General features: G+C 46.3%; 1 protein-coding gene across 1 annotated transcript in view; it reads right to left on the bottom strand.

Annotated features, from left to right (window-relative positions):
* Window positions 1-18,248, bottom strand: part of MYO15B (myosin XVB) — an 80,195-nt gene extending 61,947 nt beyond the window's left edge. The window contains exons 1-8 of the mRNA XM_073310453.2: window positions 14,916-18,248; window positions 14,772-14,833; window positions 13,416-13,479; window positions 11,640-11,749; window positions 10,090-10,164; window positions 6,578-6,674; window positions 4,804-4,907; window positions 3,118-3,181 (exon numbers count right to left, since the gene is read on the bottom strand). Coding sequence (XP_073166554.2) covers window positions 3,118-3,181; window positions 4,804-4,907; window positions 6,578-6,674; window positions 10,090-10,164; window positions 11,640-11,749; window positions 13,416-13,479; window positions 14,772-14,833; window positions 14,916-18,248 — 3,909 coding nt within the window. The remainder of the gene's footprint in view (window positions 1-3,117; window positions 3,182-4,803; window positions 4,908-6,577; window positions 6,675-10,089; window positions 10,165-11,639; window positions 11,750-13,415; window positions 13,480-14,771; window positions 14,834-14,915) is intronic.
* Between the last annotated feature and the right edge of the window lie 1,563 nt (window positions 18,249-19,811).

Raw genomic sequence — 19,811 nt, 5'->3', positions numbered from 1 at the left:
TAGGCCAGATTTTCTGTTGGTATAAATCAATGTGATTTCATGGACATCAGTGGAGCTACCCGGTTGTACACCAGCTGTATAGGGTTCCCAACCCTCCAGGATTGGCCTGGAGTCTCCAGGAATTAAAGATTAATATTTAATTAAAGATTATGTCATGTGATTAAATCTCCAGGAATACGTCCAATGAAAACTGGCAACCCTGCGTGTGAACCTGGCCCAAAGGGCTTAGACTGATGTTAAGTTAGGGCACATTTTGTCCTTGTATCTTTGTCTAAGGAAAAATATACCTAAGTGGAGGATTTGTTACTAATCATCCATTTCTCCTGGGAAAGAAAAAACAGTGGGGGAAAAGCTTTCCAAAGAATGATAGAAACACTTTTACCAGCTTCTAGACATCTTTCTGGAGCTACTCTTGTTCCCAGATCAGTCTCCAAAGCAGTTTAACTCAACACTCGCGCATGCCAGAACATTACTTGCAACAAATGTTATGCTGCCCAGTAGGAACACAGCAGTTTACATGGACTTTAGCTGAGCCTGGCCAACACGCCAGAGATTGAACTGGGGACTTGAAGATCTAAAAACATGACCTGCTACAGCTTGAGCTCGAGAGCCACGACTCTGCAAGCTGGATGCAGTAACAACTCTCATCCTCTGGGGAGTGACACGGGGGGGTACTGTAACACACACCTCATACATACTAGATTGCAAACCCTTTCAGTTAATACTAGGGCTGTCGATTAATCGCAGTTAGCTCATGCGATTAACTCAAAACAATTAATCGTGATTAAAAAAAATTAATTGTGATTAATCGCAGTTTTAATCACACAGTTAAACAATAGAATACCAACTGAAATGTATTATATATTTTGGATGTTTTCTACATTTTCATATATATTGTATTCTGTGCTGTAATTGAAATCAAAGTGTATGTTATTTTTTATTATAAATATTTGCACTGTAAAAATGATAAAGAAATAGTATTTTTCAATTCACCTTATACAAGTACTATAGTGAAATCTCTGTCATGAAAGTGCAAATTACAAATGTAGATTTTTTTTGTTACATAACTGCTCTCAAAAACAAAGCAATGTAAAACTTCAGAGCTACAAGGCCACTCAGTCCTACTTCTTGTTCAGCTAATCGCTAAGATAAACAAGTTTGATTACATTTACAGGAGATAATGTTACCCTCTTCTTATTTACAATGTCACCAGAAAGTGAGAACAGGCATTTGCATTGCACATTTGTAGCTGGCATGCAAGGTATTTACATGGCAAATATGCTAAACATTCATATGTCCCTTCGTGCTTCGGCCACCATTCCAGAGGAAATGCTTCCATACTGACGATGCTCATTAAAAAAATAATGTGTTAATTAAATTTGTGACTGAACTCCTTGGGGAGAACTGTATGTCTCCCGCTCTGTGTTTTACCCACATTCTGACATATATTTAATGTTATAGCAGTCTTGGATGATGACCCAGCACATGTTGTTCATTTTAAGAACACTTTCACTGCAGATTTGACAAAATGCAAAGAAGGTACCAATGGGAGATTTCTAAAGGTAGCTACAGCGCTCGACCCAAGGTTTAAGAATCTAAAGTGCCTTCCAAAATCTGAGAGGGATAAAGTGTGCAGCATGCTTTCAGAAGTCTTAGAAGAGCAACCCTCCAATGTGGAAACTGCAGAACCCGAACCACCAAAAAAGAAAATCAATCTTCTGCTGGTGGCGTCTGACTCAGATAACGAAAATGAACATGCTTCGGTCCACGCTGCTTTGGATTGTCATCGAGCATGGACGCATGTCCCCTGGAATGGTGGTTGAAGCATGAAGGGACAGATGAATCTTTAGCGCATTTGGCACATAAATATCTTGTGACGCCGGCTACAACAGTGCCATGAGAACGCCTGTCCTTGTTTGTCTGAGCGATTGGCTGAACAAGAAGTAGGAGTGAGTGGACTTGCAGGCTCTAAAATTTTACATTGTTTTATTTTTGCATGCAGTTTTTTTTTTTGTTGTTTTTTACATAATTTTACATTTGTAAGTTCAACGTTCATGATCAAGAGATTGCACTACAGTACTTGTATAAAGTGAATTGAAAAATACTATTTCTTTTGTTTTTCTACAGTGCAAATACTTGTAATCAAAAATAAAGTGAGCACTGTATACTTTGTATTCTGTGTTGTAATTGAAATCAATATATTAGAAAATATAGAAAACATCCAAAATATTTAAATAAATGGTATTCTACTATTGTTTAAGTGTGATTAATCACGATTAATTTTTTTAATTGCTTGATAGCCCTAGTTAATACATTACTATGGCACTATAGAAATAAACAATAGTTATGGGATTCATGCATTGTGCAGCGCCAATGTCAAACAGACAGCAGCAGTGAGATAATTTCTTTACCGCAGTTCTAGAAATTGTTTGGCAATGGTAACGTTGGGTTTAATCAAGTCAGTCATTGAAAATCACCTAATTAGATTTGGGTTTACTGAGAACGTGCTGAAAGTGCTGTAATGGTTGGACATTTAAAAAAGACACTACAGCTGAGTAAAGTGTTTGTGAGGCCTGTGATCTATCTTACCATACAAAAAAAAAAACAGATAGGGGGCTTGGATGGAGAAGTAGAATGGGGGGAAGGCCATCTGGGTTAGTCCATCATCTCTGGGCACCTATGCTCCCACGTCAATAGTGTCTGAACCCAGGCCCTGATAGATTTTTGTCCATTTCACAAAAGCACCACTCAGTTCATCACAGCTGGCAGCATCTGCGCGGGAGAGGCCCAGGATTAGCCCAGCAGGGAATGCTGCAGGGCAGCAGAGTGGTGCATGGAGGGCTCCACCATAGGAGGGGCTGCAGACACCTTGATAAAGCTCAACCTGTGCCCTCACTAGATTCAGCCCATGTAGGTGACACATGAGACTAACGCTAACGCTAACCTGAAACTCTACTACCTTCCACTAGGACTAAGGGCCTGCCTCTTGCCATCTGACTAGAGAAGCTGCAGGCATTCCTTGCACTTGGTAATTAACATAGACCCCAACCCACAAACACAGCCTAGACATGCAGAGATTCTGACCTGTCTGGGGAAGTGGGGGTGGTTGGTTCTTACCTGAAACACAACGCGGGACTTTTCCAGAAGGTACTGGGAGATGGACGTACCCATCACGACCCCACTGTGTGTGCGACAGAGAGGGGGGAAGGGTTCTGAGAGAGAAGACTGAGGGTTTGCTGGAGACCCATATACTCTGTACAGGGGGCCAGGCAGAGGGAGTCCTTACCCAGAGATACAAATCCAAGATGCAAAACTTGGATTTGAATTTCAAAGCCCATCGACTCCAAAGTTTAGAGGTCTTCAGAGCTGGGATCTTGGAGCAGCTCCATTATAGAGAAAGGAGCCAGCTCTAGAATATGCATCTGGATCCAGGCTTAGACTGTGAACAACCTCCCCAAATTCAGGGGCACTTGGATCTCCCTTCTCTACATACAGCAAACCAAAAAGATCCAGACTGAGCAATCCCCAAAATGGTCCCAGGTGTAACCTGTGCACGTTCCCTAACCATTCTCCACACGTATGTGCTCACTGTTCCTTTGTGCTCCCTCGTCTGTCTAGATCCACCTGTTGTCTCTTGTCTTATACTTAAATTGTACGCTCTTTGGGGCAGAGACCAGCTTTTTGTCCTGTGTTTGTACAGCACCTAGCACTGTGGGGTCCTGATCCATGACTCTGGCTCCTACGGTGCTGTAGGGGCTGGAGTTTAGGAGAGACCTAAACATTACATGGGAGTTATGCTGTAGGGATGGTTTTATTACAGACCCTTACTTATAAAGTATTTGCCATGTCAAAGTTATAGCTTCTAAGTTGACTCCTTCCCAGTTTCCACCACATGTACCCCAGGGCCCTCCCCAAGGAGGAAGGTTTGCAGCAGCTGCCCAGCTGGCAAGGCAATGGTGGAGCTTTTCCTGGAATGCAGTGACACAAACATGGCTGAGCAGCATGGTAGGTGTGGACAGGTCAGCGGTTCTCAAACTTCATTGCACCGCGACCCCCTTCTGACAACAAAAAGTACTTCACGACCCAGGAAGGGGGACCGAAGCCTGAGCCCGCCCGAGCCCCACTGCGTTCTCACTGGTTCAAGCCCATGCTACAGCTCCACAGTTAAGACTGTTCAGTCCTCTCTGCACTGCAAGACTCAGCCATGTTACCAGAACCTCACCAGCTTCTACTGTGTTGTAACTGGTCTCAAACATGGTAACTTGTCACTCTGAAGCAGACAGAGGTCCAGCAGGCAGGGCACACTAGACTGGGAGTCAGGAGACCTGGGTTCTCACTCTGCAACTGACCTGCTGTGTGACCCTGGGCAAGTCTGTTAATCTCTGTATGTTTCTGTTTCCCCTCCCCCATAGTCTCATCTATTTAAACTGTAAGCTCTTTGGGACAGGGACTCTCTTTCCCTGGGTATATGTACAGCACCTAGCACAATGGAGCCCTGATCTCAGTGCTATTGTAATAAGGAGAGCACAATAGATAGGGGCTTGGTGGTTTCAAGCAGGGAAATCTTGCAGGTTTCATGTGTTCTTTTGTAGACAAAACTCAAAGCAAACCCAGCGGTGCAAGCTGACCCCGCCCCCATAGAAAGTGTGGGGGAGGGAGGGCTGTTGTTGCACAACACCCCTGCACAACTCACTTCCCAGCAGATTAGCACTGGATCTGTTCCTGTGCATGCCTGGCTCATTCTCCTCCAGCTCCAGCATGCATCACTGCATTGTTGGCTAAGGGCAGTGCCCTTTGACTCACGGTCTCAGGTGGATGTGCAGAAACTTCCCAAAGCGGCTCGAGTTGTCGTTGAGGATGGTTTTAGCATTCCCAAAGCTCTCCAGAATGGGCAGTACGTCACAGGGCTGGGAGAGGGCGGAGGATACAAGAACTTATATTTAACAACCAGATAACACTGTGGCATTGCCCAGAGACCAGGGCCCCATAGTGCCAGGTACCCTACGAACATAGAAAAAAGGGATGGTCCTTGTCCCAATGGCGTTGGACTGAAAGACATGACCAGAAACACAAGGTGTATCCAACACCCAGCCAGGGGATACAGCTCAAGGAAGCAGTAATACGATATGGAGCCTCTAGCACTAGGTCACTAGCTGGACCCAAAGCCAGGCTGGCAGTGACTGATAGTTATTCCCACCTCACTGTGGACCTAAGCATGACATAAGTTGACCTAAGCATGACACAAATTGACCTAGTGACCTAAGCATGACACAAGTTGCTTTTCAGTTGCTCAGTTCCTGACAGGTAGGTGCCAGCTTCACAAAAACCATCTCTGCCATAACTGGAACCTTTTCTGGCGATCTTGGTAGAGAGACAGTTCAGAAGCCTGAACAGACCACTGAAACCATCTTGCCCTTACAGATGGGCCTTCCAAGCCAGAGGGGATGTGTAGGATGGGGAAGCTTGTGCCGCTTCTACCACTGCCTGTCCTGTGAACAATCGGCATAGGGTTCTAAAGCTGTGCACCAAGCACCCAAGAGCAGTGAATTCACTCTGCGTCCTTATACATTCAAGGAGGTTTTCAAAGGTGCCTACACCCCACTGACATCACTGGGACTCCAGCTTCTTTCAAACTACATTCCTGTGGGTCTGCACTCATGTGACCTGAATTCCAAATCGAGATTCAGGTCACGTGATCAGTGTAACTATCGATGGCTGTTGCTCACCCACAACAGTGGGTGAAAGTGAAGCTAGAAAATGTTCTCACTGGTTCAAGCCAGCCTTAGACACCAGTGCCTGGTGCCCCAGATCTTAGCAGGCTGGTGTCTGGGCCTTGAACTGCTAGACCAGCTACCTTTGAAAAGACATGGACTGAAACATGTGGCCCCCAGTGCTCCACTTCATGGTGAACATGGCCAGCCACACTCTGATGCCAGACACTCACCCCTCTTTCTCTACCTCCAACTTAAGAACAGACATGAACAGTGTGAGCCCCTGCTTTGCTTTTGTGTTTTTCAGTCCTGGTCAGCTTGATGTTAGCTACTCCATGCTGATCCATTCTATTCCATGTTATACTATTCGGTTTTTTATATTGTGCTCATCACCATAGTATCTGAGCACCTTCCTGTAGTGCATTACATAACATGACTATAAGCACACATCACAGTATATAAGCACCGACTCCGTGGGTGCTCCAGGGATGGAGGGCTGGAGCACCCCCAGAAAAAAATTAGTGGGTGCTAAGCACCCACCAGCAGCCAGCTCCTCCCTCTTAGCGCCTCCCGCCCACTGACAGCCCTGCCAATCAACTTCGCCCCCTCCCTCCCAGTGGCTCCCACCTGCTGCGATCAGCTGTTCCATGGCATGCAGGAGCTGGGTGGAGGGGGAGGAGCTGGGACGGAGCACACTAAGGGGAAGGGGTGGGACTGGGCAAGGTAGGGGCGGGAAGAGGAGGGGCAGGGGCGGGAATAGGTGGAGGGGAGCAGGGCCTGGGGCTGAGTGGGAGTTCAGAACCCCCTGGGAAAGGAAGAAGCCAGCGCCTGTGTCACAGTACATAGAAACATTAGCCACCCCTTACCTGCCTGATCCCAGGCCTGTCTTGTCTCTGGTACAAGGTGCTCAGGTACCACATGATTGCTTTGGCAGCTTCCGTTTTACCTGATCCACTGTGCCCACTGGGGGAGAAAGGGATAAGGATCAGAGACGACTATAAGAATCGGACTAGCTGTGCCTAGAGTAATTAGGCAAGATCTTCAGCTGGTGTGAGTCAGCATAGCTCTGCCTAAGACAATGATTTACAACAACTCAGGATCTGGCCCATAATATTTAAAAGTCTGGCAGCAAGTTAGAAAAATTGGCCCAAGCAAAAACCCCAGATCCAGAGCCAACCCACTTCCCTTCCCACCTCAGTCTGTGGGGAAATCAGCTCAGGCCTAAGATGAGCAGCTAAGTTCAAACTACACAAGCAGGTTGTGGAAGGGGAGTCCTAGCTTTTCCCAGCTATCCAATCACACAGCTTCCCTGGGCCAGACAGAGTGACAACATGCAACCAAAGAAATACAAGATAAACGGGCTGACATCATAAAAACAAAACTGTCATTGGCTGACAGTCTGACCATACTCTGAGGGCAGGGCACTGTAATCAAGCAACCTTTTAAGGCTTCTGGCTTTACATATTAACCTTTCCATGGATGTCGTACATCCCACAGAGCCAGTCAGCACAATTTTATGTCATCCTGTTTCATCTACCCAGACAGGATTTCTTCCAGCAGCAATGTATTTGCCATGGCAACCAATCAGCACGATCAACATGGCAACATCACTCCAGGAAGCATGAGCGGTGGAAGTGGCCTAAAAGTGGGTGAGTCACAGGAGCCCAAACCGTGAACCCGCCTCCTCCATGTCATGCCACATCCCCAAGGCAATGCCCCCACACCACCCCTTCCCCCTGAGACCCCACCCCCCCGCTTGCTCCTGTCCCCTCATCACTTGCCCTGATGGTCGGTAAAAAGTGGAGGGGCCATGGCCCCCTGGCCCTCCTGTTCTGGCGCCCCTGCCAGGAAGTGCTGCATGCTGGGGTGATTGTTTCAAAAGTGACACTGATAAATGTCATCCTGCATAGCCAATTGTGAGTGGGCATGTCTCCCACGTGCTCAGAGGCACCTGGAGATGCCTCAAGAGGGCAAGGCTGTTTGTTAGGAACATAGGAAATGCCAGACTGGATCAGATTCAAGGTCCGTCTGTCCGACAGTGACCAGCACCAGATTCTTCCGAGGAAGGTGTAAGAACCCACAGTGGGCAGATGTAGGATAATCTACTTCCCAAAGTAGGTCTCACCCTAGTCTCCTAGTTAGAGATTGGCTTAATCCCTGAAGCATGAGGTTTAACAGCCTTTCCAGCGTTATCATTAGTTATAACCACCCTAGATATTCTCAGTATCCATATTAGTGTCCAACCCCTTCTGACTCTTGCCAAGTTCTTAGACTCAATTACTTCCTGAGGCAATAAATTCCATAGTTTAAATTACACATGGCGTGAAAAAGTATTTCATTTGACCGGTTTTGAACTTTCCACCATTTCATGTCTTTGAAAGTTCTCTTGTTCTTTTGCTGTGCAGCAGGGAGAACACAAGCTCCGATCTACCTTCTCCAGACCATTCATTATTTCATAGACTTATGCCCCCTCTTATTCATCTCCTTTCTAAGGTAGCCACCCTAATCTTTCCTGTCTCTCATCACATGACAGCGTGATCACTGATTGTTCTTATCACCTTTCTCTGAACCCTCCCCCACACCGCTCCAGGTTTCTGTAATGCACTTTCTAAGATGGGCTGAGCAGTCCTGCACAGAGTATCCAAATAATACACTGAAAAGATTTCTTGGTCTATAAAGATGGAAGGGGGAGAGCTGAACCTCGACTGATAAGCAATTGAATCAAGTAATTGTGTACAGTATTACTGTTTTATAAAAGTGTATAGTGAGGTCTTCTCTGAAAGCTAATGGCACATTGGTGACTAATAATCATTCTGAAATGTATGTATTTTTATGGGGAAATATGGATATTTAATGATATTAGGCTTTAAAGTCTGTGACCAAACAGGGAGAAACAGGATTCGCTCCCAGGCAGGAGGGAAGGCAACTATCTACCTGTCTCCAATGAAATATAAGCCAGATAAGACCAATAACAGCGGAAGCCCCATTTACACAGAAATCAGCTAGGGGTTGGGAAGTCCATAGGGAGGGAAGAACAGCATAAGGCCATCTTGCTTCTTGAAACAAGGTAATTGAACTTTGGAAGATATAAGCAAGGACAGAAGACATCTTTGGCATCCATCACTAGATAGACACAAGGGGACAGAGCTCTTGCAAACTGGGAAAGATGGGTCTTTCAACCAAGTGGGGGTTGAAGTGTCTGGGAACTGAATTTACGTGAGAAAAAAGTCTTGAATAAAGCCGATCCCGAGCGAGATTAAGTTTTAGACTTCTAGAAACGTGTCTTCACTTTTATTTGCTTGTAACTCGGTCTAACTTTATTTCTTGTACTTGGCATCACTTAATCTATGTGCTATTGTTAATACATTTGTTTTATTTTCACTATAAACAACTCAGTACTGTATCTTCAGGGAACGGTGAATAAGCTGTGATGAGCTTTTGTCTCTTTAAAGGAGCAATGAACCTTATTATTTCTCTGAACTGTCCTGGAGAGGGCTGGGCATTGCAGAGCACATGGCTTTGGGGAAATCTGGGACTGAGCACGTGGTGGGGTCACCTTTCAGGTTGTAACAAATTCTGGTGGAGGCCAGAATAGGGGGCTGTAGACAGGCTGCTGGGGTCAGAGCTGCTAAACCAGGACTGTCTAGCACACACACAAACCCACACACACTCAGCGTGTGACCTACATGCTTGTGGGCTGGCTGTGAATGTACCAGGCTGGGAGCTATAGCAGTAAAGCATTGTAAGGCACCCAGAGTTGCAGGGCAAATGCTGACACAACCCCTTGCTGGTCTGGATTGCATCCCCCAAGGTGTGAGAGTGACAGCTGCAGATTTTGCTACCTACCTGCTCAACCCCCTTTCCAGATCATTAATAAATATATTAAAGAACACAGGACCTACTCTAGAACCTTGAGGTCCCCATTGTTAACTGGGTGCCATGATGAAAATTCATCATTTAAACTTACTCTCTGCTTTCTGTATCCTAGCCAGTTTTTGATCCAAGACAATACTTTGCCTTAGAACATAATTTCTTAGCTTCTTTAGTAGCCTCTTGTATGGAACCTTGTACAAGGCTTTGTAGAATTCTAAGAGATTAGTGAGGCATGATTTTCCTTTGCGAAATCTGGCTAGTTAAACCTTATTATATCACAATCTTCCAGGTGTTTTGCTGTTCTGTTTTTATAGATTCAATCATTTTGCCAGGCACAGATCTAAGGCTTACTGGTCTATAATTCCCTGGATCACTCAGAGAGTCTTGTTAAAATATGCATATAACGTGTGCTATTTTTCAATCCTCTGGAAGAGTTGTTTCAATGGGGCAAAAACTTGGAGGGAGAGGAGGAATCTCAGCCCCACATAATGTCCTCATTTCCTACCTGATGACGATGCACTGCTCTTGCTCTGAAGTCTGGGACAGAGAGTAGGCCATTTCTGCAATGGCAAAGACGTGTCTAGATGAACAGAAAAAAAAATTTCCATTTGTTACTTTGGCCCTGATTTCCTGCCTGCACAAACACAGTATCAGGGGTTAGTTCGTGGATATCCGCACTGGAGGTGGGCCTGTAACAGAATCTCAGATCCGAGAGCCATGGCCAGAGCCAGTGCTAGCTCATTGGGAGGCCCTAAACAGGAATATTTTTGTCCCCTCCTGTCTCCCCACAATACTAAAACAGCCAAGTTCTTATAATAAAAAGGGAATGGGGGGCTCATTGAGCTGCTCAGGGCCCTAAGCAATTGGTTAATCTGCTTATGCCTAGTGCCAGCTCTGGCCATGGCAGCATATGTATAGCTGGACATGGGAGGGCAAATCTCTCACTACTGTAGCTCCACTTGTAATAGCCACCTTGGGAACCCTAGTGTGACTATGGCTCCTGTAGCCAACAGCTTTTTAAATGCCATGTGTCATTTAGACTCAATCTGAGCAAGTTAAACAAACCAGTGGCCACAGGAGCCTCATCCAGACTAGGGCTCCCAATGTTGCTAGCTCCAGCAGAGCAGCATTGGTGTTAGCAATGGTGGAATGCTACTGCCAAAATCCCGAGGGATGCTACAGTCTCTTTGGTCATCAGCAGGGATTGAACCTGGGACCTTCAGCTAAACCTGAAGGAAACTTGAGCTGAAGGAAAAGCTAGAAGAGGGAAGCTATTACAGTGGCTGGATCCAGCAACTAGACAAAAGCCCAACTGAAATCAAGGGGAGCCTTTCCCATTTACTGCAACGGGTTTTGGACCCAGTTGTAAGCCAGCATTTTACCTGAGGATCCATGAACTTGTTTGGTTCTGCATCCAGCTCTGAACCACCAATCACAGCTTGGTCTTATCACTAGCATGGGCTAAACGCCCTCCAGCCTGGTTGGAAGTGAAGATGTTGTTCTCAACACTGTGGCTCAGCTGGGCCAGGCAGTGCTTGGATATGTAAGTACTGAGTATCATTATAGTGTTACACAGGGAGGGACATTTGTCAGTCTAGGGGAGATTTCAATAAATGTCTCATTTCAGTCTCTGGCATCTTAATCCCTCAGAGTGTTACTGCAAGGGGAAGAGAGAAGTTCGATTAGGGTTACAGACTCTGAAGTGATGTCCTTTTCAGTCTCTCTCACATTAGAAGAGATAAGCCCAACGGTACAGCTCAGGTCTCAGTCCAAGCTTTTCTGAAGTTCAGTGGTGTTTGCATCAGGCCCACTTTTGCTCCTCAGGTGGAAATTGTTAGCCAATAAAACATGGCATATGGCACCTACAGCAACAATATCAGAGTGCCATACAAGTACCCCTGTGCTGGATGTACCATACACTTCGCACTGCACTAGTCCTACTCCAGAGATGACCTCTGGCCAAGTGAAATGGTCCTGGGAGCCCAGGGGCAACACAGGACTCTGCAGGTTAAGAATCATGAACAGACTTAGTTGTGAAGAAACAAGCATACATACGGAGCATTTTTGGAGAGCGTCCCCTGCTGATACTGGGTCACCACCTCTTCCAAGTAGAGATTGAGGGGCTTGAAAGGATTCACAGAGACCAAGATTTGCCCAATGTAGGTCTAGAAGGGGGAAAATAGAGTTTGGTTTTATTATATCCACTGGATGATTAGAGATTTCTGGATGGTTTTTAAGGCCCGGCTTCACAAAGCCCTGGCTGGGATGATTTAGTTGGGGTTAGTCCTGCTTTGAGCAGGGGATTGGACTAGATGACCTCCTGAGGTCTCTTCCAACCCTAATAATCCCAGATCCCACAGAATCATAGAATAACTGGGAAGGCCTCAAGTATATATTGCATAACCAAAACAAAAATTAAATCAGCTTTAAAGCAACATTAAAGGATCTGATTTAAACTTCTGGAAGCCAAAGTCATTCTGGGCAGAGCTAATTTGTTTTGATTTGCAAAGGGGCTTAGTTAATTTGGGGGGCATGTTCTTCACATCCACACACTTCCTCTGAGCTCCATTTGGACTTTCAGGATCAAAGTGAAACTTGGCCAAAGCTAACACGTTCTCCATAGTTTGAGGCCAAAACCATAAATCCCATTTGGCATTCAAGGGATAAGAGGGATGGGTGTTCCCTCCTAACTTAGCCGAGACTGAAACTGGAGCCAGGTGTTCAAAGAATGCTCAAAATCAAGGGAAACTCAAGGCTTTCCAGGCTGCATCACAAACATTTTACACTGCCAGTCCTGGGTTCAAGGCAATGATCATCCTCGCTCACCCCATTATGCCTGGCCATTCAAGGGGTCTTAGAGCAGTCGGTATATGCCTGCGCCAAATAGGTTACAATACCAAAGCACAGTGGGGTGAGATTGCAGCGTTAAGGAGTGACTACTCTGCAAACACTGTTGGGTTCCACACTTCTTCTCTGTCCACTTATTGGCTTCATCTACCAGTGAGATGGTTTCTCTAGCTTCAGCCTTCCAGACTCCCCACTGAGGGACCAGCAAACCCAGATGGGCTTCTGCCTCCACAGCAGCTGTAAAGATTCTGCCATCAGAGCCCTCAGTTGTGCTGCTGATGGGCAAAGCAGAGCAGACTCCAGGTCACTCTCCTTCCTGTAGCTGCACTGGCTGTGCTAGGCTAACAAGAGTAAGGTCTTATCTTTGCCAGAAAAGTGAACAGATACGTCTTGTGTGAAAGACATACAAGGAGCAGATCTGTTGTTCCAGTTTGACCTAGTCACTTATCTAACCACAACCACATTCTCTCTGCGCTCCCCTGTCTGGATTGCATACAGCAGAAACACACACACACCCTCTGGTTTTCTGTTGGGTGTGCATAGAGTGATGGCAATTGGTACAGAGGTTAACAACAATCATACAGCTATGGGGGAGCTGCTGTGATAGAATCCATTACCTAGGTGCATTTGGTGCCTCAGTTGTATCTTGCGCTGGCTGTGGGAAGAGGGACAGTCTAGCGTCCCTCTGTGTCCTCCCCTAGAGGCTGACTTTGAGACTGGCCATGCTGACCATAGTGGGAGCAGGTAACAACAGTTTTGTGAGGTTTGGGGAGGGGGACCTGGGGCTACATGAGGAGCGAGAGAGGTGTCCCATGCTGGACAGATACAGCAGGTGAACCCCCGTGACGCCAACATCTCATCACTACTGGGAAACGTTGGGACCCTGTGGACTGTACCCTGCTAGGGCTGGACGGGGCAAGGGAAACCCCACCCTCAGATTCCTTGTCCCACATGAATAAGAACTGAAAAACCTAGCAGCCATACGTAAATGAAATTGCGATGGAATCTCTTCTTCAGACACAGAAGGACGGAGCTCTCACAGACCTCCCTAGAAACACAAGACACGAGCCATCAGCCAACTTCATCCACAAACCTCACTCATGTATTATAGTCTGTTGATCATCTGAGGTATGCTGCAAGATGGGGAACAGATGTAGCATCCATCGATTTTATACGGTAGGCCCAGAATATGGCAGGCAAAGCAGGGCCAGCCCGAGCTGTTTTGTTACCCAGGGTGGAAAATGTTTTCAGCAACCCTGAACAGACGAGCAAACAAAGAAAAAAAATAACCCATCCCCATTTGGTGCCTCCAGAAGTCAGTGCCCAAGGTGACTGCCCTGTTCACCCACCCCTGGACTCAGGATTGCACATGGGCGTGTGTATAAGAGAGAGAGAGAGGGAGAGAACACTGCCTGGATGGACTGTCTGACCTGTCCATGCCTGCACAATTGGGCTAGCCCCTGCTGTCTGCAACCTAGAGGATATCAGCCTTAATTCTGCTACACAACCATGTGGATTTCATCAGTTACTACTGGTTTTAGCAGTGCTAAAGGTTGCCAGGGCCAGTGTGGGCAACTCCCATGGGCGTTTCTGTGTCACCTAGAGTAACAATCCCAGTGATACAAGACGTGTTAGAGAGCCTGAGCCTGCTGCAGCTGGCCAATAGGAGGTTTGCCACTGATTTCAGTGCAAGTAGGATTAGGCCATTAGATAGATACTCTGTGTCTCATCCCACGGATTCTCCTTTTCCACCACATACATCACACAAGAACAGTGTGCTCTTTGTTTCCGGCTATTTTACCAGATAGTGGCCTAGGAGTTAGAGCAAGGCCTGTTATTAGGAAAGTTACTTCAGCTCTCTGGGCCTCAGTTTCCCAATCTGTAAATGGACTGATCCTTGAAAACCCATGTCCGGACAGGTGCTTCTTACAGTGTAGGTGGGGTTCCCTGTCTGCACCTCCAAGGGGGTCTGATCGCCATTACGAACCCCTCTTTCTCTGGCGTGCCTCCCTGGAGATGCGGCAAGCAATGTGTACTCTGCCTATGCGTAGAGGAGTTTGGGGAGGGATTGCACAATACTGCTGTGATTCCCCTTACACCAGTGCAATTCCCCACCCACTTCAATACAGGCCTGGGCCTAAATTGGATAATTCAGCCCTTCCTCTGGTTTAAATGGCCATCCGTCCCTCACAGTCATGAGCACTGAAGCCACCCCATTTTTTAGGGTTATAGCTGATGTTCTACAATTTGCCTTCTGCTGCTGAGCCAAGTGTCTTTGATGGGTAATAAATAAGCCCCAGCCACTTCCTGCTATCCACAGAACATCACTGACATGCTTACTCCAGTCTGGACAGATCTTCAACCTCCTCAAGCTCCACCCCGTGGTTTTCATCCAGGTACACCTGAAATGTATTGGAGAAATGGCTGTGAATTGTGTGCAGGTTGACAGCACCCTAAAGCTTACATGCCTAATGCAGAATATACCTGTTTCCATGTCACATCCATCTCAAGGATATCCTCAGTGACATCTTCTGCCTCCCACCTTTCTCTCAATGTCTTCGGCCTGTGGGTCTTGACTAGATCCTGGTCCTTATACATGGCCCATTTGCTGAGGTTCTCAATGGTGAGTCGTGGGAGCAGCATTTCAGAGTTCAGCCATGCCATAGGATCACACTCCAGAGTTCGCCGCTGAGTCCAGTGCACCTGGGCTGGGGCTTCAGACCCAGCATGTTGGATAAGATTTGCAGCCTCTTTGTCAACATCTCCCTCAAAGTAAGAGACCATCAGATCCCCTGAGCCCTCTTCTTCCTCCTGTGGAAGGAAGCCCTGCTCATACCAATAGTTTCCAGCTGCCTCTGGGAAGAGCGGGGGTTTAGTGGCCTGGTATGGTGACTGCCCTCTTTGCCCCTTTGCGAGGAACTGGGATTTGGATATATCTTTCCCCTCGGGCATCTTTATCTCTTGGGATGAGGAGCTCAAAAGCCTAGCCACTCTGTACTGGGTTGCAAGGCATTTTGCTTGACTCGGATCACCTGGCATTGATGGATCAATTTCATCATTGTGGGGAAGCCCTTGACTGGTCCTCTGACAGGTTTGCTCCTTCGAGAGGTCATGTTTGAACTTGCAGCCCGGTTGCACAGACATCACTGCTTTTCTGCTAGATACATCTATTGACTGCGGCTGTGATTCACTATTCCCGGAAGAAACTCCTCTTGTCTTCACCATGTGATGGACCCTGGGGAACACAATGGCGAATCTGGCATCAGTGACACTGTTCTTCTCCTTAGCAGGTCTGTCCAAATTTAGCAATTGCAGAGAGGAGTTAGCTTCATTATGGGGAGAATTGCATGAAGCCAACTGGGCTTCTTCCAGCTCCTCTGCCACCTCTGTATGAGGATGATTCCATTCTAGCAATGGCTGAGAAGAGCTTTTGCTACTCAACTCCCTCTTTCTCTGTTCTCCCGCTGGGCCAGGGGAGGCTCCGCCCTGTTTATTGATTAGTCCAGTGGTGCTAACAATCCTGATCGTCATTCTTCTTCTGAATCCAGATGGCTTGCTGCTCCTCTTCCCAAACTTCTTCAGGAGCCAGCCTGAGATACCAACTGCATGCATCGCCCTCAGAAAACGATCTTTCAGGCTTGCTTTCTTGGGAGGTTTTTGGCTGAGCCAGCTGGTTACTTTTCTAAATGCCGAAAGGGTGTGCAGGGACTGGATGCCCTTTTGCTTCAGCACTTGCTCTTTTTCAGCGGGTGCCTCTTCAACCACTTTCTCCTCCGCTATCTCTTCTCTTACTGCTAGAGTCTGACACGAAGCGTGTTTGACGTTTCCAATTACTTTCCCAATCTTCTCTCTCTTGTCAAGATGCTGCTTATCAACAGCTAGGTTTTTAGCACTAGAGGAGGAGCTTGAAACATTGGAGACACTTAATCTTGGCTCTCCAAGATCCTTAGGTATACTGGAGTCCCTAAGTGCCTTATACGTTCTTGTGGCACTCTTTTTAGAAGGGACCTTTTGAACCTTCTCCAGGTCAGAGCTAGTTTCTGCTGCCTTCTGGAGAGGACTTTGTTTACTTCTTGCCAACAGTTTGGCCTGGGCAACTTTATGACTGTTTTTCAGATTCAGGAGAATCTGGGATTGTAAAGTGAGAGGACTGCACTTCTTTGCAAGCACAACCACCGAATCCACCCTCCTGTTGCTGTCTGAGGAAGAACTATCCTGATGTACGTGTTCTAACTCTTCACCTTGCATTATTGTCTCAGGGTTCTGGGATTTCTTTTTTGGCATTTGTTGTGTGGGCCACACAGGGCCATCTCTCACCATACTGCCGCTGTCATTCATATTCCCTTCCCAACTGTTTCCCAGAGGGCCTTTGCTCAAGCCCATGTTAAGGAGCTTTGCTTTGACAGTGCTAGGCAGCAGTTTCCTTCTTGGTCTCTCTCGCTTGTTGTCATCTATTTCTTCAACACCATCCTCTTCATCCTCCTTGCTTTCAGATTTAGCTTGCTCATCTTCAGACATTTCTTCTCTGTTGTGTTTTTCCAACAGGTTTTCCTGTTCTTCTTCATCACTCTCATTTTCTCCCTTCACTGAGCTTTTGACTTCATCCTCTGAAGCCCCTGCACTATAATCTTCCTCACTGCTATCGCTTAGAGTAGATTTTTTTTGCTTAGAGACTTTATTCTGCTCCTTCATTTTCCCATCTACCTCAGACTCTTCTGAGACAGTTTCTTCGTCTTCAGATTCTTGCCTGTTGTCCATCATTTCCTGTTCTCTTTCACTTTCACTTTCCCCGGTTGCTTTGTTGTTTCCACCATGAGACTCTCGGCAGCCTTTTCCTTTGGACGGAAGCCAATTTTCCTGTGTAGTTTTTTCCTCAATAGAGAGTTCTTCTTCCAAAGAGCTTCTCATGTCTTCACTGATTTGGGTGTTGTCATCACCAGTCTCTCTCTTTCTTCTTGCTTGGCTACAACTGGCTTCATCTCTAGAGCCAAAACAAGACCCATCATCTGAGCTTTCCAGGCTCTTTCCTTCCTCACTTACACTGGAAATAGTCCTAGCTGATTTTCTAACTTGTTTCTTCTTCTGTCCATCACCCCCACCCCCACACTTCACTGTCTTAGATCTGAGCTCCAGACTGCCGTGGAGCTGGGAACCTGACTTTCTGATAGTGGTTGCTTTGGAGACATGCTTCTTATTGTATTTTTTCCCAGCACTGACATGGCCATCAGTCTGAGGAGACTCGCGTTTTTGAGAGGAGCCCTCAGTACTTCCCACTGTGAAGGACTTTACAGACTCAGTCTCAATGGCCATTTCACTCACACTCAGGTGCTCCCTGTGCTTCCTTTTAAAAGTACGTTTCTTGCGGTCTTCAGTGGCCTTTACCTCATGGCAAACACTGACCTTGCTTCCTGGACCTCTTAGATCCTGTTGCTTGGAGCCCCTTACTTTTTTCTTCTCCTTGGTCATTAATTGTTCTCCATGCTTTCCACCAGAACCAAATTCTCTTTTGTCCTTGCCCTTGGAGGTTCTCTCCCCTTTGGCTTGCTTTTTGTGGCCATACTCTTTGCCTCCCTTAATCCTTGCCTCCCTCTGGCTCTTTGACGTGCTCTGTACAGATATAACTAAAGGAACTGTCTCTTTTTCAGAAGAGGGTTTTTCAGATGTAGCTTGGGCATTGCTCTTTTCTTTCCTCAGTCTCCCACCTTGGACCATGGAATCCTCAGGAGGGCTCTTTTTCTCACAGCCAGCAGCTCTCTCCTTACCAGCTTTCTTTGCCCTGGCAGCTTTGTCCTGAGTCATAGATCTGGAGGGTGCCATTATGCCAGTATTCAGAAGTGCATCATCGTTTATTGAAGTTCACCTACAAAAAGAAACACACTGTTTCTACTGTACAACTTTGCAACTGCTGCTGATACAAATAGGCAAGCGAAGAGGCTGGATCCTGCATAACCATAATCATGTGACTTCTACAGGATTTATTCACACGTCTAAGATTGAAGAACCACATCCATAATGCTGAGGGGCCTTAGTTTTGACTGCCATGTACCAGTTTAAATCACTCAGTGTATCCTCTATTTGGTTTTTCTCATTAATCCTCCTCTGATTTTCCTGAATCTCACCACTTATAGACAACTACAACAATTTTCAGCTTCAAGATCTAGTATGCCTAATACACATATAGGCCTTCTAGTGTAGATGCATCTTAGGGCTTGTCTCTGCTTACTTGGGGAATTGACGTACAGCGATCAATCCAGCAGGGATTGATTTAGCAGGTCTTCATTAGACCCACTAAATTGACTGCCGATCTCTCTCCCATCCACCAGAATGAGAAGCATACGGTAAGTCGATGGGAGAGTTTCTCCCATCAACCCACCGCGGTGTCGACACCGTAATAAGTCAACCTAAGATACATCGACTCCAACTACGTTATTCACGTAACTGGAGTTGCATAACTTAGGTCGACTTAGCCCCATAATATAGACCTACCCTTATACTAGTTCCTTGAGCAAAGTTAAGGCTATGTCTACATTAGAAGCACGTTTCCAGTACAGGAATACCAATATATTATGCCAGCAAAGCACTCCTGGTGTGGATGCAGCTATACCAGTAAAGCTGTGCTTTGTACCAGTATTGTAAAGCTGTCTCCCACGAGCAAACAATCAATAGCGGTAAAAGTACAGCCTGGCTGGTATAGCTGCATCTATACTAGGGCTTAAGCTGGTATAGAAATCTCACACAAAAAACAGAAAAACAACCCCAACACACCTCTCCCCCATCCCCAGTGACACTTCTATCCCAGCAAGAATTTCTAGTTTAGACCTGAACCAAGTTATACTGATATGAGTTATCTTTATTTCAGAATAACTGCATCTGTATTAGTGGTTGTACCATTATAACTATACTGGGGCAGGGGAATCACCCCCCTAACCAACATAGCTATGTCACTTGGGACAATTTAAGAAGCAGAAGCACTTTTATGCCAGTATAACTATGTCTAAACTAGGGCTTCTGCCAGCATAGTTGTGTAGCAAAAACCAACCCAGCCCGAAAATCACAACCCCAAACAACATAGCTTTACCGGTAAAAGTTTTAAGTGTAGACCTGGCCTGAGTCAGCAGAGCTTTCACTCTAAATCTTTGCTTTAATGACAATGGGTCTGATCCTGAATGATGCACCTCTCCCAGCATCAAGTGCTCAGCCCCTCTCAGGATCAGGTGGCCCATATTTCACCATGAAACCAGAAGAAAACATCATCCCTTTAGAGACCAGAAGCATCTATCCACAAATCCACCTAAGCACTTTTTTAGCTGGTAGTCTGGGGAAAGGCCAGCACTCTCAGGAAAAAGGTTAGCTCTTTATTTTTCCCCAATCACAGACCTG

The sequence above is a fragment of the Lepidochelys kempii genome, chromosome 14, assembly GCF_965140285.1.
Source record: "Lepidochelys kempii isolate rLepKem1 chromosome 14, rLepKem1.hap1, whole genome shotgun sequence".
Classification (NCBI taxonomy): Eukaryota; Metazoa; Chordata; order Testudines; family Cheloniidae; genus Lepidochelys; species Lepidochelys kempii.
The sequence above is the reverse complement of the archived record's forward strand: the minus strand, read 5'-3'. Positions and strand labels throughout refer to the sequence as shown.